Source organism: Anabrus simplex, chromosome 1, assembly GCF_040414725.1.
Source record: "Anabrus simplex isolate iqAnaSimp1 chromosome 1, ASM4041472v1, whole genome shotgun sequence".
NCBI lineage: Eukaryota > Metazoa > Arthropoda > Insecta > Orthoptera > Tettigoniidae > Anabrus > Anabrus simplex.
In genome coordinates, this window is record NC_090265.1 from 551,056,409 (window position 1) to 551,080,032 (window position 23,624).

General features: G+C 39.2%; 1 protein-coding gene across 2 annotated transcripts in view; it reads right to left on the minus strand.

The window, feature by feature from the left end:
* PAPLA1 (Phosphatidic Acid Phospholipase A1) overlaps positions 1-23,624 on the minus strand; it is a 298,948-nt gene that overhangs the window by 36,296 nt on the left and 239,028 nt on the right. For both annotated transcript variants that reach the window (XM_067135540.2, XM_068225069.1), the window contains exons 7-8: positions 13,932-14,176; positions 5,295-5,504 (exon numbers count right to left, since the gene is read on the minus strand). In XM_067135540.2, the coding sequence (XP_066991641.2) occupies positions 5,295-5,504; positions 13,932-14,176 (455 nt within the window). The remainder of the gene's footprint in view (positions 1-5,294; positions 5,505-13,931; positions 14,177-23,624) is intronic.

Genomic DNA, 23,624 nt, shown 5'->3' on the forward strand with positions numbered 1-23,624 from the left:
CCTCCAGTTAAAATTTAACTGCTGGTAAACGGTAGATCATATTGACAACCGGATTGTACGATAAGACGCCATACTTAGCAGTTTAAATGACTGGTCCTATGATATTTTCTCGTATCTCATTTATACATGGGTAAGTTATTTTCACAGTGCATTACTTCTCAGATACTTATGTGACAGCTACAAACACAGAATTTGGCTCATATATAGCTAGTGGGAGGGCCAATGTTTGTGTAGAATTTGATGATTCTATCCTTTCTATAAGTGTGTCAGAGTATGAAATATATGTGTGAAAAGAAAGAAAAAGAAACTTACGTACAATTGAGAAATACAGCCAAATCTAACGTTGGGAGAGAGAGAGATACAACAAAAAAATCATAGGACCAAAGTTGTAGATCACTCCAAACTGAACTGAGGTTGTGCCATCCATTTTTTTTATTACGATTTACCATTCAGCCACTTAATATCTCGAAAGGAAGGTCTGAAGTGTTATTAAAATTGTCTCCATATTTCAATATTTTTCGGTGGTAAAAATGAAAAATTTAAACATCTCAACATTTTTCCGTCGATTACTGGCTAAAAGCTATAATTTTGCCAAATTTCAATTTTCTAGCTCGTCTGGCAGATTGTGCTGCCATGTTAATTTGGGGGAGGGGGTTAAAATGAGGACTTTCAGGAAACTTTTAAACCTACAGGTTATCAATTTGAATAAATATATCCGACTATGTTCTTATGCTGAGCCCCAAATTTGAGACTCCCAGCGAGGCCCCCTCAGGGTATTTTGAGAATTTTATATTTTTCCAGAGATCCTGAAGTCATAAGCTTCTCTGGTACCAAGTTTTAAGTTTCTAAGGTGCCTGGAAGTGCCTCATTAATTCACGTCTATTTTCATTTTTACACTACAGTATATATAAGTTAGATCATTCTAAACCGACTTCCATTTATTAATATAGATTATATTTCAGCCCCTCCCCTAGGGGTACTAGGGACGTCTTGTCCCCACAGTATTTTTTCCAGATAGTAGGTAATATTTGTATGCCCCCACCCCAAAGAGGGCCAAACCTGTAGTTTAAAAATGTCCAGAGTGTCACAATTCATCTTAACGACCCCGAAATCAATGGAATAAACACTATTTTTGATTATTTTTGTACATCACTCCCCCCCTCGCCGCCATCCCAAAGGGGGATGAATTTGGACTTTTAAAAAATCCGGAGTGTCACTATTCATCACAGCAAACCCAAAAACTAAGTATTCGACACTGATTTAGATTAATTTTATATATAACACCCCCCTGACCCCACACCGCCACTAAGGGTGCTAGGGATGGCTTACCCCCCCCCGTGCTCGTCTCCTGATAGTAAGTTAGAAGTGTACCAAGTTTCGATGATTTTGCTCCAGTGGTTTAGGAGAAGATGTGTCATTTACATACAAATATACATACATACATACATACATACATACATACATACATTTTTATATATATAGACTAGCTGATGTACCCGTGCTTCACTTCGGGATTCTCAAAAGACTGAACTTGTGGTTTTCATAAAATAGTTCATTACAAAAATGTCAGTAGCTGTGAGCTTGCATCCAGTAGATAGTGGATTCGAACCCCACTGTCGGCAGCCCTGAAGATGGAATTCCGTGGCTTCCCATTTTCACCCAGGCAAATGCTGGGGCTGTACCTTAATTAAGGCAAAGGCCGCTTCCTTCACACTCCTAGCCCTTTAGTACCCCATCGTCACCACAGGACCTATCTGTGTTGGTGCGACGTAAGGCAAATTAAAAAACATACTCAGTACGCAGCAGTAATCCTATCTACCAGAGATGAGTGGCAACAGAAGACACAAAGCACGTCAGAACAAACAATGGTCAAAGTAACGTTTATGTTGATCAATTTTATGAGCTTTCTATATTGTAGGCCTCCACATTTAGTTTTCTTTTGACTCTGTGATATTACAGCGTCTTATAAAATTATTTATAGCGTGGATTGTAGTTCCTTGTTCTCCGAATTTACATACCAATTTTCATTCAATTCTGTTTACCCATTTTTTCGGGACTCGGCGCTTGAATACCTCTGTATTCATAGCCTGTTCCGTAACAATGTATCCTCCCCTAAACTATCATTTCACTCAGCGTGAATAAAATTATTTATGACCTGGATTACAGGGGCTTATTCCCTGACTTTGCGTACCAATTTTCATTAAAATAGGTCCACTAATAACAAATATTTGAGAATTAAATTTTAGGCCATTCCCTAAACTACCATTTTTATCAGCGTGAATACAATTATTAATGACCTAGATTGTAGCAACTTATTCCCCGACTTTGCCTACCAATTTTCGTTAAGATGCGACCACTAATAACGTAAATATTTGACAATTAAATTTTAGGCCTTTCCCTAAACTACCATTTCACTCAGCGTTAATATAATTATTTATGGCCTAGATTACAGCGAATATGCATACCGATTTTCATTAAGTAACAACCATTAATAACATACATATTAAATTTTAGGCCTTCCCCTAAACTACCTTTTCACTCAGCGTGAATAAAATTATTTATGGCCTAGATTGTAGGGACTTATTCCTTGACTTTGCATACTTTCATCAAATTCTCTTCAGCCATTTTCTCGTGATGCATGTACAGACAGACAGACAGACAGACAGACAGACAGACAGACAGACAGACAGACAGACAGACAGACAGACAGACAGACAGACAGACAGACAGACAGACAGACAGACAGACATACATACATACATACATACATACATACATTATCATTATAGACTGTTATGCCTTTCAGCGTTCAGTCTGCAAGCCTCTGAGAAGTTACTAAACGTCGCCACAATCCTCGATTTGCAACTAGTGTTGTGGCCTCATTTAGTTCTATACCTCTTATCTTTAAATCGTTAGAAACAGAGTCTAACCATCGTCGTCTTGGTCTCCCTCTACTTCTCTTACCCTCCATAACAGAGTCCATTATTCTCCTAGGTAACCTATCCTCCTCCATTCGCCTCACATGACCCCACCACCGAAGCCGGTTTATGCGTACAGCTTCATCCATTGAGTTCATTCCTAAATTAGCCTTTATCTCCTCATTCCGAGTTCCCTCCTGCCCTTGTTCCCACCTGTTTGTACCAGCAATCATTCTTGCTACTTTCATGTCTGTTACTTCTAACTTATGAATATCCTGAGTCCACCCAGCTTTCGCTCCCATAAAGCAAAGTTGGTCTGAAAACAGACCGATGTAAAGATAGTTTCATCTGGGAGCTTACTTCCTTCTTACAGAATACTGCTGATCGCAACTGCGAGCTCACAGCATTAGCTTTACTACACCTTGATTCAATCTCACTTACTATATTACCATCCTGGGAAAACACACAACCTAAATACTTGAAATTATCGACCTGTTTTAGCTTTGTATCACCAATCTGACATTCAATTCTGTTGGATTTCTTACCTACTGACATCAATTTAGTCTTCGAGAGGCTAATTTTCATACCATACTCACTGCACCTATTTTCAAGTTCCCAGATGTTAGACTGCAGGCTTTCGGCACAGTCTGCCATTAAGACCAAGTCGTCAGCATAGGCCAGGCTGCTTACTACATTTCCACCTAACTGAATCCCTCCCTGCCATTTTATACCTTTCAGCAGATGATCCATGTAAACTACAAACAGCAAAGGTGAAAGATTACAGCCTTGTCTAACTCCTGTAAGTACCCTGAACCAAGAACTCATTCTACCATCAATTCTCACTGAAGCCCAATTGTCAACATAAATGCCTTTGATTGATTTTAATAATCTACCTTTAATTCCATAGTCCCCCAGTATAGCGAACATCTTTTCCCTCGGTACCCTGTCATATGCTTTCTCTAGATCTACGAAACATAAACACAACTGCCTATTCCTCTCCTAGCATTTTTCAATTACCTGGCGCATACTGAAAATCTGATCCTGACAGCCTCTCTGTGGTCTGAAACCACACTGGTTTTCATCCAACTTCCTCTCAACGACTGATCGCACCCTCCCTTCCAAGATGCCTGTGAATACTTTGCCTGGTATACTAATCAATGAGATACCTCGATAGTTGTTGCAATCCTTCCTGTTCCCTTGCTTATAGATAGGTGCAATTACTGCTTTTGTCCAATCTGAAGGTACCTTACCAACACTCCACGCTAATTTCACTACTCTATGAAGCCATTTCATCCCTCCCTTCCCACTATACTTCACCATTTCAGGTCTAACTTCATCTATTCCTGCTGCCTTATGACAATGGAGTTTATTTACTATCCTTTCCACTTCCTCAAGCATAATTTCACCAACATCATTTTCCTCCTCCCCATGAGCTTGACTGACAGAGACAGACAGAAATTATGGAAAATTAAAAAGCGCATTTCGTTGTTACTGTGGACACGACTGATACAGAAATATCATCCTCTTTTAAATTCTGAGCAATGTACAGAAAAAACTCCTTTTTTATATAAACAGATTATTATTGCACACAGGGCTGAACATGAAGTGACCATGTGCTGGTGTATTATTAATTTCTGCTTATTCAAAGTAATAGGTCCACTATAGACCTCTAAAACTGATATGGTATCCATGAAACACTGGAACACACATTTTTCTGACATTTCACTTCTTCATACAACTTCATATTTCAGTTTGAGTGATTGTATAATTCATTTATGATGAGATTAATACTGAAGGCATTTTCTTAATCCGTGTACCTAAACACTAGCAATATAGTATTAAAAGAGCCTGTGCTCAAAGATTATTGTATGATGGGACTGATTGCTATGCAAGGTGCATGTATTATTAAATGCTGGGTGGTCACACGCCCCCCCCCCCCCCCCCCCCCCCCCCACAGGCAGAGCATGTGTCTGCTGTTCAAATAACTGGCAGGAAGATTCTCTTAACTCACTGAACAAACTCTATGACACTTTCTTGACTAACAGGATCATTTATTGGTCTCATCTCCTTCCACCTAATATCCTACACACTATGTTACACTAGCACATGCTAAAGATAAATATAAACTGTAAATATAAAATAAATGAATTAGTCCATATTTTCCAAATGTAAGAAGGCACTCTCTTTTTTTTTTTTTTTTTTCCAGCACCTAGCAATGTAGGCACCTAGTATTTTAAGAAAAATATGTAATAAAATAGAAAGGTTTAAAGGTCTATGAGAAAGTTTACAGAGATAGTTTAGAACTCTTAACAGTGCACAACATTCTCTAGAATTGTTTCAAGTTTTATTATATGATGTGTGTTACTTCCTACTTACCAAAGAAATAGGTTCAAGGGAACCTTCCCTGGAGTCAGGCTGTGGAGACCCAGGAGTGACTGGTGGCTTCTGATGGCAGAGCAAGTCAAATAAAATAAGTGAGCCTAAACTATGGCCACCAAGGGACACACCTCCAGTAAATGACGGGTGGCGACTTCGAAACAGTTCATACAGGCGATTGATTTCCCTGCCAACTGTATGCATGATGGTCTGGGGAACAAAAGAAATGGTCTTCAGCAATCAAGTCTTTCCATTATTTCTTTTAACCAAAACAGAATATTACAAACATATTACTCATATTTTACTCAATTTTGATCTCAGAATTATGGGTGTAAACATTAGGTTAGAATTGAGATAACAGGTTGCATCATTAAATATTCTGCCATGGTATCCTGCCATAAATTACATAGAATGAGAAGTACTAGAAATATATATATATATATATATATACTTTTGGAATCTTTCTCACTCAAACTCTGGTGCACATGTACCAAATCCTACTGACAATAACCATTATGTCTCAGTCATCGACTTCAGGTTGTGCTTTTTAAAACTCTATATACAGTACATTAATAAAAAGACTGTCATACGAATACATATTTATGTTATTATTAGTATTATTATTTAACCCCTTAAGCGGGGAGCTCGGTACACACCGGCTCACTTCCAGGTGGGGAGTGATTTCCCTGATTGAAGAAATATTTAATTACTTGCTTAAAAACAATCTTAGACTAAAATGAACTATACAAGGGCCCTAAGAGAAATATTTACTTGAATACAGTGTATTAAATTGTTGAAAAATCCTATTATTTCAATTTTTCAATACTTTGTGCAAGAACGTACTAAGTGCTTTCACACTGTGATACCGAGCTTGGTTCTTCCTAATAGCAAAGCTCTGGTTTTTGTTTACACAGTAATATACAGAAATATTTTAGGCAGTTTGCCAACAATCTCTGCCTGGAAATAAATTTTTCTGTACATGTAAATTTACAAAGTTTACATGTAGTTCAACATTTATAATGGAATAAATGTTATCATCATCATCATCATTTCCCCCTTATCCAGCTCCTGCTAGGTCGGTGTATTTATGGCACTTCTCCATCTTCCTCTTCCATGATTCTTCTTCCACGATCTTGTTCCAGTCTAAATTTTGTCTTCATATGACGCTCATCACTGATTCAATCCACCTTGTTCTAGGTCTTTCTCTTGCACTCTTGCCCTAGCACTTTGCCTCCAGCATCTGCCTTGGAATTTTATTCTACTCCATCCTCTGTCTTTCCTCGTCTTTCCTATCACATTTCTTAGGAATTTCATCTTCTCCTTCTACTATTGCTTTTCCCATACCTGTGGAGTTGCGGGTGCAAACTGTGTCGCACATGTGGATTTGGCCCTGTTTTACGGCCGGATGCCCTTCCTGACGCCAACCTTATTACATTTGAAGGATGTAATCACTATTGCGTGTTTCTGTGGTGGTTGGTAGTGTAGTGTGTTGACTGAATACGAAGAGGAATGTGTTGAAACAAACACAAACACTTAGTCCCCGAGCCAGAAGAATTAATAAAACACAATTAAAATTCCTGACCCGGCGGGGAATCAAACCCGGGACCCTCTGAACCGAAAGCCTCAACACTGACCATTCAGCCAATGAGTAAGACTTCTTAGGAATTTCATATCACTGGCTTGAATTCTACTCTCTTGCCTGCTAGTCAAAGTCCAAGTCTCAGCTGCATAAGTCAGTATGGGTACATAGTACATTTTGTACATTCTCTCTTTACTTTTCCTTGGTACTTCATTGCTCCAAACAAGTTTTCTTACACTTTGGTAGAATGCATTGCCCTGCTGTACCCTCCTGGTGATGTCCATGTCCACCCTAGTATTTTGCATTAATTCACTTCCTAGGTATTTAAAGCTGTCCACTATTTCCAGACTGACTTCCGATTTTCACAGTGCCCTTTCCATGTCTTTTCCCCCTCGACATCACCATAGTTTTGCTCTTATCCGTACTGATTCTCATGCCTTACTTCTGAATTTTTTTGTTCAGTACATCTAGTTGCTGCTGCACTTCTTTGTTGTTCTCTCCCCAGTCACAACATCATCTGCAAATAGCAGTATCTTCATCTCTTTATCTCCATAGGCTTCCTTTGTTTCCTTTACAATTTCATCCATGACCAAAATAAACAAAAAAGGTGACAGCACACTCCCCTGTCTTAGTCTAATCTTATTCCTTTTCCCAAACCTTCTCTCTGGGGACACTATCATATGCCTTTTCTATATCTATGAAAGACATAACCAAATCCTTTCCATATCCCCAGTTCTTTTCCATCAGCTGTCTCAAGCTAAATTTTGGGTCCACTGTAGATTTTCCACTCCTGAACTCTCCTTCAATCTTTCTTCCCATTCTTCTTTCTAATATCCTTTCCAGCATTTTAACTACCTGCGATATAAGTGTGATTCCTCTATAGTTACCACAGAATTTCTTGTCCCCTTTCTTAAACACTGGTATTATTATCCCTTTTTCCAGTCTTCTGGTACACAACATTTGTGTTTCCACATACACTTTAGTAGTCAGCACAACCATTGCATACAAACAGGTCCAGCAGCCTTTATCATTTCCGCACTGATTTCATCCATCCCTGTTGCTTTTCCCATCTTCATCTTTTGTACCACTAACTCCACCTACAGCATTGTTACATCATCCTCTGTTGTTGAGTCCTCACACTGTATTACTTCTATCTCCCCTGTACAGTTGTTCACATTCAACAGCTTATCAAAATACCCCTTCCATCTTCTCTTTACCTCTTCTGGGTGTGTTAACAATTCCTCATCTTCCTTTTTCACTAGCTTTGTGATAACTCTTTCTGTCCTCTTATTTCTTATAAGTCCTTACAGCATCCTTTTACTGCCACTTACATCCACTTCTATTTTTTATGTAAATTTTTCCCAACTCTTCTCCTTTTCTTCTCCTACCACCTTCTTATATCTCCGTTTGCTATTGAGATACTTCCTTTTGCTTTCTTCTGTTTGATCTCTGTTCCATTCTCACCAGGCTGTCATCTTTTCTTTCACCACTTTCCTCACTTCCTCACTCCATCACGGCGTCTTCTTTTCTTTCACTCTTGTAGATGTTCTGCCACAAGTACTCTCTGCTGCACTAACAAATGCATTTTTAAAATTGGCCCACTCCTATTCTACATTTTCCACTTCAGTAACTGGGATTTGTTGCTTCAATCTCTCCTGAAAATCTTCCTGTACATTTTTGTCTTTCAATTACCACACTTTTACTTTGCTTTCTCTTATTTCTTTTAGTTTTCCTTTTTTCCCCAACCATAATTTTGCCACCACAACTCTATGGCCCCCATCAAATGCTTCTCCAGGTAAAGTTGTCACATCCATCAACTTCCTGAGATTTCTCCTTTCCACCAAAAAGTAGTCAATTACTGATTTTGTCCTTCTGTCACCCCACCCATATCTTGTAATTTGCCTGCTGTTCTTTCGAAACCATGTATTCCCCACTATCAGTCCATTCCTTTCAAAGAAGTCCACTAGTTCCTCTTCTTCAAGATTCTTCTTCCCATATCCATATGGTCCAATGACTTCTTCCTTTCAATGTCTCTCGTTTCCGACCTGTGCATTCAGATCTTCCATAATAACCACTTCCACACCTGAAATTTCTCTTTCTCCAAGAATCCTTCAATATCTTCTTCCCTGTTTCCCATCTGTGGTGTATAACACACTTGTATGAAGTGCATCACTTCACTCTTCATCTTCAGTCTAATCTTCATTATTCTGTCACTCACACATTCCACCACTTCAACATACTTCTTCAATTGATTCGAAATGATTAGTCCCACTTCGTTTATTGACTCTTGGCCACCACTCCCGTACAATGTGTATCCTTTCCTCAATTTCTTCCTTCCATTACCTCTCCATTTCACTTCACTCAGCCCCACCATTTCCATCTTCTTCTTCATGAAATCTACTACTTCCTCCACCTTTCCTGTCAGGGTAATAAGATTTACTATTCCTATCTTAAGGTTGGTTACTGGTCGCCCATTTCTCACAATTCCCCCAGTACCTTGAGAACTGCACATTGCCTTAAGCAGGGGACGCCCTAATCTTTTCCGAGGTTGATTTACTAGTACCATACCATATGTAGGCTATTATTACGATGGGGTCGCCACTTCCAGAGGCATTTTATACCTACTGCCAGGTGTTATTCTGGGCCGCTCCACTGGAGTACAAACGCCTTCTGTAGCCGCTCGTCTGGAGTAAAGACACTGCAAGTTTCCCTCTTCCGCCACCGATGCCGTACCATAGTCCACCTTCTCCACCACTGATGCCACTGGGGTTTTCACTCATACCCTGGGCTTGGGCCTTCCATGTTTGTGACCCCTGGAGGGAGGGTGTCCCCGTATTTTAAAGCCCCCAGGAACTGGGCTGCCTGTTGGTCCGCAGTTGTATTGGGTATTTCAACCAGCCCTACTGAATTGTAGGGTCCTCCTATCCGCCACCTAGGGACATGCCCTCTAGGGCTTAAGAGGCTCCCCCGAAGGGGAATAAATACTCACAAAATCTTCTGTTATGTTTGTTAGCCATTTTGAGGGATCCAGTTTATACATCTACAATTCATAAGTGATGCACACGGACTATATTATACTACACTACACATAATATTTACAGTATTTAGTCTTCACAGTGTTACATCTTTTACAGTTGTTCATTATGATACACATGGAAGCAGATCATGTTACATACCCTGTCCCGCCTTCGCATAATTTGTATGATTCCATTCCGAAACGCAATCAATTTCTTGGTATGTAAACTTTTCATCCTAGCCACACTTTCCATAACAAGAGGTTCTCATTAATTGTCACTTTGCCATCAGGGGTATAAGCTTACGAAAATTTTACTACCAGGTGGTCAAATATTGGCTTTATCTTGTACGGGAGGAATCTGTCCATTATACGCCTCATTGTCAGAGAAATGTAAAACGCTGTGGAGGAAAATCTAATAATAATAATAATAATAATAATAATAATAATAATAATAATAATAATAATAATTACAGCCTCCGTGGCTCAGATGGCAGCGCGTCGGACTCTCACCGCTGGATACCGTGGTTCAAATTCCGGTCACTCCATGTGAGATTTGTGCTGGACAAAGCAGAGGCGGGGCAGGTTTTTCTCCGGGTACTCCGGTTTTCCCTGTCATCTTTCATTCCAGCAACACTCTCCATTCTCATTTCATAGCAGCTATAAGGCATTAATAAATCACTTTGGAAGTGGCGACCCCATCGTACTAATAGCCTATGTCTGCTTCATTCATTACATCCCTGACCCGGTCAGTGACTAGAAAACAGGTTGTAGGTTTTCATTTTCAACAGTAATTAATGTTATTGGCTTTATGTCCCACGAACAAATTTTATGGTTTTCAGAGAGGCTGAGGTGCTGGAATTTAGTCCCGCAGGAGTTCTTTTGCATGCCAGTAATTCTACCAACACAAGGCTTGAGCACCTTCAAATAACACCGGACTGAGCCAGGATCGAACCTGCCAAGTTGGTGACAGAAGGTCGGCCAACGCCTCAACCGACTAAGCCACTCAGTGCGGTGAGGAAAAATCTCTTCTGTGTCATCAGCTCATAGAAAATAGGCATAGTCAACAAGAGATTGCAAGAAATATGTCCTAATTTAGGTTTCTGTACAATCCCCTGCAGCAACAGTATGCCCATAAAAATCTTCATTTCATCCTTATTTGTCTGGACCTGGTCTTGATCTTGACTCCTTCGTTTCATCTTACTAAAATGGGTTTTGTGTGCGATTTTCTGCTGAACATCTTTTGTATGTTCGGCTATGTTCTGGCATATCTAGTTATCAAAAAATAATTCATATATTTCGCTCGGTTTTGTTTTCCCTAAAACCTCTCCCTTTACATCAGGATGGAATTTTAAATCAAAGCAGCACCTTCTTTGTTCATTTTCAGTCAAAGTTTACAAAGAAGTTGCACTGGTTGTAATATTATCAGTATTATTGTCATCACTGTCACTGTCTTGATCGCTGCTTGAACTGGAATCGAACACGTGTTGTCTCTTTTGCTACAGCTGAACATTCGCATCAGCTGGGCCCGAAGTCTGTACATTCAAGCCTGCAGTACTTGTTCCAGGTAAATTCTGTCACTTATGAATTCCCCTTCGGCAGAACTTATTTCACTAACATCACTATCCTCCCCACTAAATTCCAACATTTCATTTATCATGACCTGTAAATCATCTTCCTCCAACGGTGGGGCCGGTATTCCTTTTAGACATTTTAGCGGAAAAAATGTAAGAAAAAGAATTGAATAGAACCCTGGTCTTTGCAGTTTGGAAGTAAATCACAAATTGTGCCTGTATTACAGAACACATGCTTGCGATAATAAATGTTGTGTAACTCGCAGTAAACACACTCCAGTTGTGAAGGAAAATCTCAAGGATGGGGATAATAAATCAGGTCACGGTTCTAATGTGTCATCAGAGAGGTCTGTTTAGTGTCATAATCTCCAGAAATCCCTTCTACAGCAACATTATTGAATCCTTGGGACAATTAGGCGATGAGCTAAAGCTTCAGTGCAAGGCTATTAGGCTTTAGGTCGTTCTTGTCTAGACGTAAATTGCATTCTTTATGATGCAACTCGTGGACAACACACTGGTATTGGGAGAACACAGTTGAAAAATTTGCAACAGAGGGCAGACTCATCCAGAATACGCTGCTGAAAAAGAAATAAACCTCTGCAGGCAGGCAACTGAGAAAAAAAAAAAAATAGAATTGGTGGATATATCCGCGTTCCCCACCAAGCAAGAGACTCGTAGCTGCGGATCTCGCTGCATCTCCCACCGAACAGGTTAATTATTAACACTTTTTGGCCTTCATTAAACCACTTTAGTCAATTGTATGAATAGGGTTTCTCAGTTTTCTGCCAGCCCAGCACTTCTTCGTTCTCTTGGATCTAAACTTTCTTTCTCTGTCTGAAATCATCCATCCCACTGACCATCTGTAGATCTTGATTTGTAGTCTGATTTGTTTGTCTTCAAGTTTCTTGATTTTGTCTGTTTTGTTTTGTAACTCTTTTACTGTAATTTGTGATTCCCACATATCCTCCTTGATTTCTGTAATCCATCTAAGGTAGTCATTATTCCTACTGATTGTGGTGTATAAAAAGTTTATTTTCTTGTTAGTTCCTGGAATTTCTAATTTCCCTACAGGAGGAAAGAGTAAAATAGGCATTCACCTTATGCCTACATTACTGAAATATGATATAAAAGTCTGCTTATTAGCGCAAATGCAATTATTGTTTCATGTGTTATGGGAATACAAGAGACCTGCATTATTGCATAAACTGGCTGTGATTAGCATAAAAGCAACAATGAAATTATTGTAAGCCTCAAAAAGTCGAAAGTTTGGTGGAAGTTCAGTGTTTGAACATATGCAAACCTATAGGCTACTGTAAAATGAATAGTTCCTCAAGAGGGAAGATGAAACTGCAACTTGCTGTGAATCAAGCATGTGGAGTGAGAGGTAAATATTTTTATGTTTCTTACTGAAGAGTTCCGTATTAGCCTACATTTTGTTACTGACTGTGCTTTGTGAACTTTCACACTAATCACCAACTTTTATGTATAGAATGTAAGTAATACTGACTTCCAACTGATTTAAATTATATCACTTTTAACATATGCTGCATTACTATTAGTAAAATCTCTTTTTTTAAATATTATTATTATCATTATTATTATTATTATTATTATTATTATTATTATTATTATTATTATTATTATTATTGCATTAGTGCTATTTATTAACATTAAACATTGCTCCTAAACTTACTACAGGCAAAATGTTTCTAATCTCAAAAGATGTATGGCTTAAAGTTTCCGCTGACAGACCTGACCTAACTGCCTACAGGACATACTTCATCGATACCTGTATTCAAGAAATTGATATCAAAATGCATCATACCGGGTGAGTTGGCCGTGCAGTTAGGGGCGCGCAGCTGTTAGCTTGTATCTGGGAGATAGTGGGTTCGAACCCCACTGAAGATGGTTTTCCGTGGTTTCCCATTTTCACACCAGGCAAATGCTGGGGCTGTACCTTAATTAAGGCCATAGCCACTTCCTTCCCATTCCTGGGCCTTTCCCGTCCCATTGTCGCCATAAGACCTATCAGTGTCGATGCGACGTAAAGCAAATAGAAAAAAGACAAAAAATTCATGATAGAAATGCTTTACTTCTGCTGAAGGAAAGTGTGACCATATGAAGCGGACCGAAACCCATTAGTTCAGCAAAATATGCAGATTTGCAAATGTTAACTCAGTGGATTCCACGGCAATACAGAGCATTTTACAGTGATCCATCGAAAACAAGACGACAAATTAAGATCTACATAAATATGTGACATACAGAAAAAATATACAGTACGTAACATATACAATTCTAAAGCATTTGTATAAAGAGCAATTGGCAGAAATGTGCAGCCAATTACTGTTTTTAGCTTATATTGTAAAATTAACAAATATATTAACAAACAAACAAATTAACAAACATAAGCCCTTTTGCTTGTCAGGTATGGATTTGGGTATGGTTTTGCAAAGCACTCCTCCACTTACCTGGCAGAAGACAGGACTTGTGTAGAAGAGAATATCTAGAAGTGTATCATTAGTGAAATGGCGGAGTCTAGGAATGCTGTGAAGTGTTATTGCCTTAAGCTTGCGATCAATACCAGTATCTTCTCCGTGAAGAGTTGAATGCCAAGAGACAGGAAGTACTTCAATGCGATTGACTTGTGCCTGTTCCACAGCTGTACGGAAGTGTGACTGTACCAACTGCAGTGACAGACTTCGGAAGTCATCAACTGTAAACAACAGAATGAACAGAATGAAACAGAGCAAGGATTATAAATAAATAAACGAATAAAATTTATTTTTAGATCAAGTACCCCAAGATCAACCATTTTAAAAACTGCTTAGAAATGTGAAATCAGAAGTTACATTTTAAAATTTTGACAGTTAATTTGGGTGGATAATAATGAACAATATGGTTGGAGGCTACTGCTAGTATTAGTGGTCAGGAACAACAACAACAACAACATGTCCTCAGCTACCATGTACAGGCATATTGTTTTGATGCAACTAGAATGCCTGCATGTCAATTTAGATATTCTCTCTCTTTTTTTTTTTACCGGATGAAGAGAAACAGATCTCTGTTGAGTGATCTATGGTTGAGTTTTAATTAATCAATGATGATGATGATGATGCTTGTTGTTTAAGGGGCCTATCATCTAGGTCATCAGCCCCATTTTTAATTAATTTAATCAGGTAAATATGTCACCAGAGATCTATTACATAATGACATTATACAACATTAAGTGCTGAATGGATTCTTCCATCCTTTGAAAACCCAACTACCTCTGTTGGGTAAGAGACTTAAAGGGAGACTAGGGGCTCTCAACTTGGGAACATGGATAAGCATGCACAGTTCCTCTAGCCGAGTCTAACATTGCTTCCACTTATTTGTGCCACGTTCCTCACTTTTATCTTTCCTATCCTACCTCCTTTGGTCAACTCCTGTTCTTTTCTGACCTTAATGGTATTAGCTTTGTGAGGCCTAGGGAGTCTTTTATTTTCACGGCCTCTGTGGCCCTTGTCTTTCTTTGGCAGATACCTTCACTTTTCAAAGTGTCAGACCCCTTCCATTTTTTCTCTCTGATTAGTGTAAATTGAAGATGGTTGCCCAGTTGTACTTCCTCTTAAAACAATAATCACCACCACTACTGGTACTCTACCAATGATCAACAGAAGAAGCTAATTACTGTACCGTATCTCCTGTTTCTTCTAAATACCAGTCCTGCTAAACAATAAAGATCTTTCTCTAACATCCATAACAAAAGTGTGCCTCCTGACTTGGAGCTGGCTGCCTTCCTTGGGACAGTATTAAAATCTTTACACAGTAAATTCACATATAACTTCTTTCTGCCCTTCAGCAATTCAACTACCTCTGCTGGGTATGAACTTGTAATTTTAGAATCCGGAGGTTGATACTCTACTACAGATCCACAGAGGTAGGTTTATTATTAGCAGAAAGAGAATTAGAACTTCTTTAATATAAACCATACATGTATATCTTTTTTTCAAAGTAAATGCACTGGATACTCTATATCGTACCTAATTAATCTTAATTTTTATCAACTAAGTGATGAACTCCAAAGGAAAATTGTATTTTAGGCTCAAGATATTCAGTCGCTTGATTTCCTGCTAGTGATATTCTTCTAGTAGCCCACAGAATTGGTAGTTAGCATCAGACACAGATTTTTCAGGATTCTCATAGAGGACACTAGAGGTTGCGGAGTCACTGGAATTCTTGACCATTTGTTATTCTTGAGGACATCATTTTAGAAAATTTATTGTCTAGATGCAGCTGTTGCAGACTTCCAGAGGATGCTGATTCCTAATATCATGACGTAATCTTAATATTTAAAGAGGGACTACAGTTTATTTCTATTTCTTTGATCATACGGTTGGTATAAGCGACAACGTTGTGAGCATGTCACTGGAGCACCCAAGTTGTTTTATTAAATTTTACTGAATCATGTAATGATTTAAAGAAATGACGAAATACTGAAAGACATGAATTTTTGGGGTCAACGAATACAAGTGCCAAAGAATAAATAATTCAAATTTTATTTGTTAACCAGGAAGTAAATGATGTAAATAATGGAATCTGTAATGTTAAAGTTAAGCCTTCAGCAACTTTTGTGTTGGTTTCCCTTTCTTTTGATGGAATCGTTGGATCTTTGAATTTAATGTTCATAATATTGCCAACATATTTTAATTGTATTATGAAAGCTTGTTATTAGGATTCATTGTAACCAACAAAAGTTGGGATTTTTGGCTATTTACAGTCAATGATCGTGTTCAATTTTAACTAGCTGTCCAATCATGTTGCTATTTCAATTATTTTGTAATTAAGTTTTGTTAAAAATATTATTCATTAAAACGGAATATCCCTCCAGAGTAAAAATAATTCTCGGAATTCTTATTTATAGGCTTAGTATGACAGTATGATATAGACTTAAGTAATTGCAGGATATGTGGTCTTGTACGTCAACAACATCTCAAAGTTTAACGGTGTGAAAATGTGACCCGACTCGAACTTGCACGTCCCTTGAGTGGAGTTTCTTGCATCTCCGCATGACACCAGCCGCAGCATAGTACGATAATTTGAACCCTAAATCACAAATCCGTGTAAGGTCACAATGAGAAGTGTGGGAACTTGCACTTCTCTAATTGCTGTTGAAATAATTTCAATGTGTTTTGGAATGCTAACATGTAACTATACACTTCATTTAAAAGCCTGCCTTCCCCTTGTAATCCCCCATTCGAAAGATTCAAAGGCTGAGTTAAGTCTGAGTATTGCTGAATCTCATAACCAGTTTCTGTCATCCAATCTGACACTTCTTTCTGTTCAATGTTCATAAATGGGCTTGTTTCTTCACAAAGTTGAAATAAATATCTCACATGTTAACACAACTAAGCCAGTGATGATGGTGATGGTGGTGGTGATGGTGGTGGTGATGATGATGATGATTGTACCGGTTGGTACACCCCGACCCCGCAAATTTAAATTGTGCGCCTACAAGTAATCCCCTACAGGAAAACCCTGAACTTTAATAACTGAAGCAACTCTACAGTTGCCCAGAAGATGTCACCACTGTAAATTTTGTAATTTTGAAGTGTTCTGAATGGTGTCTATTTCGATTTTGTGTTTGTTTTGCCCTGTATCAAGAAGTGTGGACATTCCCTTCTAGATGTCTCTACAGAGAAAAGACTACGATTGTGCACTCTGGTGCGAAGTGAAGGGACTGTTTTTTAAGAAACTTTGTATCTATAAGTTTGTTCTTTGTTAAATTTCTTCCTCATTTTTTTGGGTTGGCAATACTGATCTCTGTTTCCGCTAGTTTTGAATTCAGCCAATCCCGAATTTTCTAAATTAATTTTCCTCCAATCCTAGATTTCTTGTTCATGTTGTGTGTAACTTTTGATGTTAGCCAATAAAGGGACGGGGTGTGGCGCTTTTATTTCATGAAAGGTCTCGAAGCTTCCTTGTGGGTATAAAACTGCTGAGGTTCATGGCTCGTTGCCACTCCATCTACATCTTGCTTAGTGTGTGAATATGTAGCAGGGGGCGGGAAGCGCCTCTTTCTTCGGGCAGCAGTTCATCAACAAGGTAATGGCCGTTTAATAACTTTATTTCTTGCTAGCTCAGCAGTTTAACCCACGGGGCAGGTTCGAAACTTTTCTCATGTAACCTACCTTTAAAATGTAAAGACATTTGGTAAAAATTCCGTCTCTTTAACTACAAATTGGGATAGAGAGTGCCTAACCCTCTCGAGCTCCCACTCAGATTGTTTTGAGGTGACTACGTTTTCATAACCGATTTTCTTCTTTCTTAATGTAATAAAGTTTTCTTATACAAGTCACCTCCCTAGTATGGGATTAGCCCTTGTGTAAGCGGCCTAGAGCCGAGTAGGTTTTAATAGTGTAATGTAGGAGTGCAAGCTACGCCTCCAGTCATTTTGTATTTTGGGCCATTTAATTATCCTGTTCTTTTTCAGCCGAGGCCCAGTAGACTGGGTACTAATACCCCTGTTTCATTTGGTGCGGTAGCGGCAATTGATTTGTAAGGTCTGGTGTGCCTTTAATAGGCTTGACAGATAGAGAGCGGGACAGCTCTTTATAGTGTTGTGGTAAAAGGGCCTTAGAGAGGCTTGAGATGTAAGATTGGGAGCTAATGCTCCATGTAATTAAGGGGGTTCTGCCCTTTAGTATTTTTGTTGTTGTGAGCTAAGAGCTCAGGAATTATACTTGGGGCTCGAAGCCCAGATCTTGTAATAACCCCCGAAATCTTGTGATTTCTTTGTACCTGATTTTGGCTATGTCACCATTGTTAAGCTTTGAAAATATAACCTTTATTGAAATTTTAATGCATCTTTCGGACTTGTAGTTAGACCCATTCCAGCCTGCACCTTCTCCAACCTCTGCTGAACCACCAAACCCCCTAACAATGATGATGATGCTTGCTAACATCTAGGTCTTCAGTCCCTAATGGTATGAAATGAGACAAAATGTAGGCCTCATGACAATTTAAAAGTCCAAAACTTATCCACTGACCAGAATTCAAAACATGATGATGAAGAATGAATGGATGAATATGAATTTAAAATAATCAGAGGACCCAACTTGCAATATTGAAAGTTGCAAATATTCCAAAATTAATCCACTGACTACAATTAAAAAAAGAGACGATGAACAATGATTATGAACTTAAGTTGATCCTGCAATGCCCCACCTTCCCAGAAACTATCTTAATACAATAGTATATACTGATCAAGGGGCTGTTTCCAAAGCACAATCCTGAATCCATGATGCTTGTTGCCTAAAGAGGTCCACATTCCAGATCAATGGCCCTTCATAATGGTACTTATCCGTAGGAAAGTAAGAACCATGGTATTTCTCATGTAGCAGTACTAATCATGAATAACGTAGATTTATAGTGTTCCACACGTTGTGGCGCTACTCACAGGTAATGTAATATGCACAGGTAACACAAACCTATGGCATTTCTCACATTACGGCGCCACACATAGGCAACGCAAACCCATAGTGTTCCTCACATAGGTGTACTAATTACAGGGATTTGTACTATCCCATGATGTTCCTCACATTGTGGGTGCTAATCACAGGCAACACCCAGACCCGTGGTGTTCCTCACAATGATACTAATCACAGGCAATGTAAGCCCGTGATGTTCTGTATATAGTGGTACTAAAAACAGGTACTGTAAAACCCATACTGATTCACCCTCTGTTGCTACTAATCACAAACCTATTGTGTATCTAACACAGCGGTACTACTTACAAGTAAAGGCGACCCATGGTGTTCCTCGCATGATGGTACTAATTACAAGTAGTCTTGTGGTTCTATTTCAATCATCCCTTGGTCTTCCCTTTTAGTTGCCTCTTACGACAGGCAGGGGATACCATAGGTGTATTCTTTGCCTGCGTCCCCCACCTACAGGGGGTTGTGTGTTTCGTCTGCAAGAGCTATTTCATTTCACTTAAGTCCGCCGGTAAGCCGGTTAGGAGCCCCCTATCCGCCACCTGGGACAAGCCACATCGGAGTATCACTTCTCCCCCTGCTACGCCAGCGTAGTAGGTTCGTGGAACTAAGCCAGTAGATCTTGCTATGACAAATTACATTGCCATATTCATAATCAATTTCAACCAGAAATAACTGGAACTGCTGATGGTTGAGTCAATGAAATCAAATATAATTAATTGTAGATGTCACTGCGTTCATCACACGATGTAATAATAATGTTATGTTTTTACGTCTCATCAACTACTTTGATGGTTTTCAGAGACTCCGAGGTGCCAAAATTTAGTCCTGCATGAGTTCTTTTATGTGACGGTAAATCTACAGACACGAGGCCGATGTATTTGAGCACCTTTAAATACCACCGGACCTAGCCAGGATCGAATATGCCAAGTTGGGGTCAGAAGGCTGCCTCAACCGTCTGAGCCACTCAGCTCAGTACATGATGTAAGTTCAGTACTTTTCCACGTAACACTTGATGATGAATAATGTAGTGTAATTCAAGAGCTATATCAGTATTTCTGTTACTAATTACAAGTAGTCTCGTGGTTCAAATTCAATCATCCCTTGGTCGTCCCTCTTATTCTTCTAATTAATCAGGGTTTTGTACCACTCATATTCTTTGCTCCAGCTGTTGTTCCCATTCTAAATCGAGATCCATCAATGTTTCATTCAGTGGAAGAAACAAATCCTCGCCTGCTGTAAACTCAGAGATGTTTCTTAAAAATTCCAGCAACTCAATAATTTAATATGCTTTCTCAATGCCAGGAATAAAAATAAAAAGTAGTTCTGTATCACGGACGTCATTACTTCCAACCAAAGTCAACAAAAAGTACAGGAATGATCAATGTTTCACCCCGAGTTGTTCTCATAATTGTGCTCTTCAATAAGCTGACTGAATTTATTAACTGTTTCTTCTGTTACAGAAAACACACAGTTCTTCACGAACTCACCATCAGAAAATGGTTTCCCTTTCATGCCAAATAAACGTGGAACTCTATAGCTAGTGCAAACTGTAGCTACATTTTCCTTGATATGTTTCATGAACATTTCTTTCTGAGCGCCGAGAAACAAATCTTGAACTCTTTTTCTTCCGTAATACTCCATCCTATTTATTATACACAAATTTATGCTTAGAGTAATAACGATGCCTGAATGTATTCTTTAAACAGTGAATTATTTTCTTTACACATCAGGGACATCACTTTTCCACAGTTCTCGATACAAAAATAACGAGTCCATTTTTCTTCGAAAACATATTCACTGTGCCCACTCTCCTATGTTTGGAAAGGGACATCTTCACAAACAAAACATTAAAATGTCTTAAAATGTTGTCCAACATCTTGGCGATACAAGCAGTCCCTGGAAGGTGCCCAAGTACAACCTGCTGCCATCATCCTGACTGTGGCAAGACTGAAACTTTCAGACATGTACTTGATATCTGTCCCAAGAGAGAACTACAACCACCATCACAAGGTCAGATCAGCTTTATCTTCAGCATTAAAAGAAATGAAGTGGCAAGTTTATGAAGTACACTCATGTTCATAGAAAACAGAACACCTTGAAAGACATTCACGAGACATGTCGATTAGTATGTTCTGCAGAAACGATTATCATTTCAGTCCCCTAGGCTCGGCATGTTTCCTGTTGCCTAGTAGACACTGGGTCCTCCATGGGCACTGATAACTTGTTACATGTGTGATACCATCGACGCGTATAAGGCGCAAATGGTGTCCTGGAGTATAGCCATCCATGCTGTATTCACCTAGTTCCACAGTTCATCTTTGGTGGTTGGCATTGGGTCACAGCGCCACACCCGTTGTTTCACCATATCCCACACATTTTGGATCGGCGACAAGTCTGGTGATCGGGTGGGCCAAAGCAACAGTCTGACATCCTGTGACAACAAGAAGGCACGTGTTCGTGCAGCAACATATGGTTGCACATTGTCCTGCTGAAATATGGCATCTGGGGTGTCGTGCAGAAAGGGTATGGCTACGGGTCACACGATGTCATTCGTGCAGGTCAAACTGGGCACAGTGCCCTGGACATGCACCAACACTGATTTGTGGTTGAACTCAACAGTACCCCACACCACACGGCCTTGAGTTGGCGCTGTATGTCTTGTGCGAATGCAGGCAATGTGATGCCCCTCCCCCTGTATGTGGCGAACCAAAATGTGGCCATCATTTTCAAACAAACAGAAACTGGATTCATCCAAAAACACTATCTGCTGCCATTTCTGTCCCCAGTGACGTCGTTTCATACACCATTGCAGTCTAGCATGTTTATGCACATTAGTCAAAGGTAGGTGGACCGTAATAAATCGCAACGGATTGTCACTCCTTATAGTGTACAATATGTTTAAGAATAATATCACCAATATCATAATGGAATAATAATATGATTGTTAACATCTCCAATATCACATAGGAAAAACTGTAACATTCCAATGACATGAAGCGTAGCTTACAGAAACATATAAATTTTGTCACATAGATTCTCACATCAGCTTTCTGTATGAATAGCAGCAGTGTGACATGCCCCTCCCCCTTTATATATATAAAAGCAAAATACCACTTACCAATCATGAAATCTCCAGATCCAAAAGACATAGAAAGCCGAAATTAGGAACATAGGTTCATATTTTTGCTCTAGAGGTGCACTAAGAAAGGACTTTTCGAAATTCAGCCAGGGAGAGGTACCAACCTTGGAAGTGGACTATCAGTAATCGCCGTTCGCCTCAGAGAAAAATTTCGAGTGAAGTCCAAAGCATGCTCCTCCCTTCTCGATAATGACACCCCTTTTGCCCTTCCCCCTAGCAATCTATTAGCCATGCGATTAGGGGCGCGCAGCTGTGAGCTTGCATCTGGAAGATAGTGGGTTCAAACCTCACTGTCAGCAGCCCTGAACATGGTTTTCCATGGTTTCCCATTTTCACACCCGGCAAATGCTGGGGCTGTACCTTAATTAAGGCGACGGCTACTTCTTTCCCAATCCTAGCCCCTTCCTGTCCCATCGTCGCCGTAAGACCTATCTGCGTTGGAGCGACGTAAAAGCAACTTGAAAAAGATAAAAGTAATCCACTCGAAAGTTATTACAGAATAACATTTGCAAACAACCTGTTAGTTCTGTGATAATACATTCCTTGTAGCTTGTTTCTCATGCAGCAGCTGCTTTTCAGTGTGGTTTTTCTTGAAGCATCCTTCCCACTGTAATGACATCTTCATTTCTGAACCACAAGCGATTCCAGTGAAGATGTGCTTAATGTAGGCCTCACTTCTTTCTCAATCTTTCTGTCAACTGTCAGGTACACTTAACGCAGCAAATACAGCATTACTGAAGCATTTATAGTGGAGAAGAGCAGCGCCTGAACTCCTTCATTCACAATTAATTTTACAACGCTTATGGGTAGTAAAAGGAAGTCACGATTGAATAAGTATCACTGCCAACTCACAAGCATTGAAACGAGGACGATTTAGGAGAAAAGCCTTTTTCCTTCTTTTCTTTTTTCCATAGAAAATAATTTTTTTCCCTGATAATGTCAGCTTTTCTGTAATAATTTCACCTTTGACCGCAATTCCATAATCGTGAGGTGAAATCTGTAATAATTACGGACAATCCGTAATAGTTGGCACCTTTGACAAAGGTAACATATAATCATTATAAAATATCAAAGCCATTTTGACAGTGCTGATGTAATTATTATTATTATTATTATTGATATATACCGTCGTATCAGCACACACGTTATTAAAACATAACCGGTTTTCGGACACTAAGGTCCATCATCAGTGTTAATATTTAAATTTAATTTCACATAAGTGTGCTTCCTACGTAACCTTGAGGTGACGCAACATCATGTGCTTGCAGTGTGGTTCTGTAGTTAAAGCTGAACGTTTGTTAGTACTCGACCAACAGCCTGAGCACGAAGGAAAGCCAGCCTTACCATGGTATGTCCATAACTTTTACAACAACATTGTAAGTTTACATGTATTGATTTCATAATTTTACACTTGTTTTCTTTTTTCTCATTTTACAGTTGATGTCAACAGGGCTACAAATTTAAACTCATTTTAACTCATTTTGACGACACACTTATGTGAAATTAAATTTAAATATTAACACTGATGATGGACCTTAGTGTCC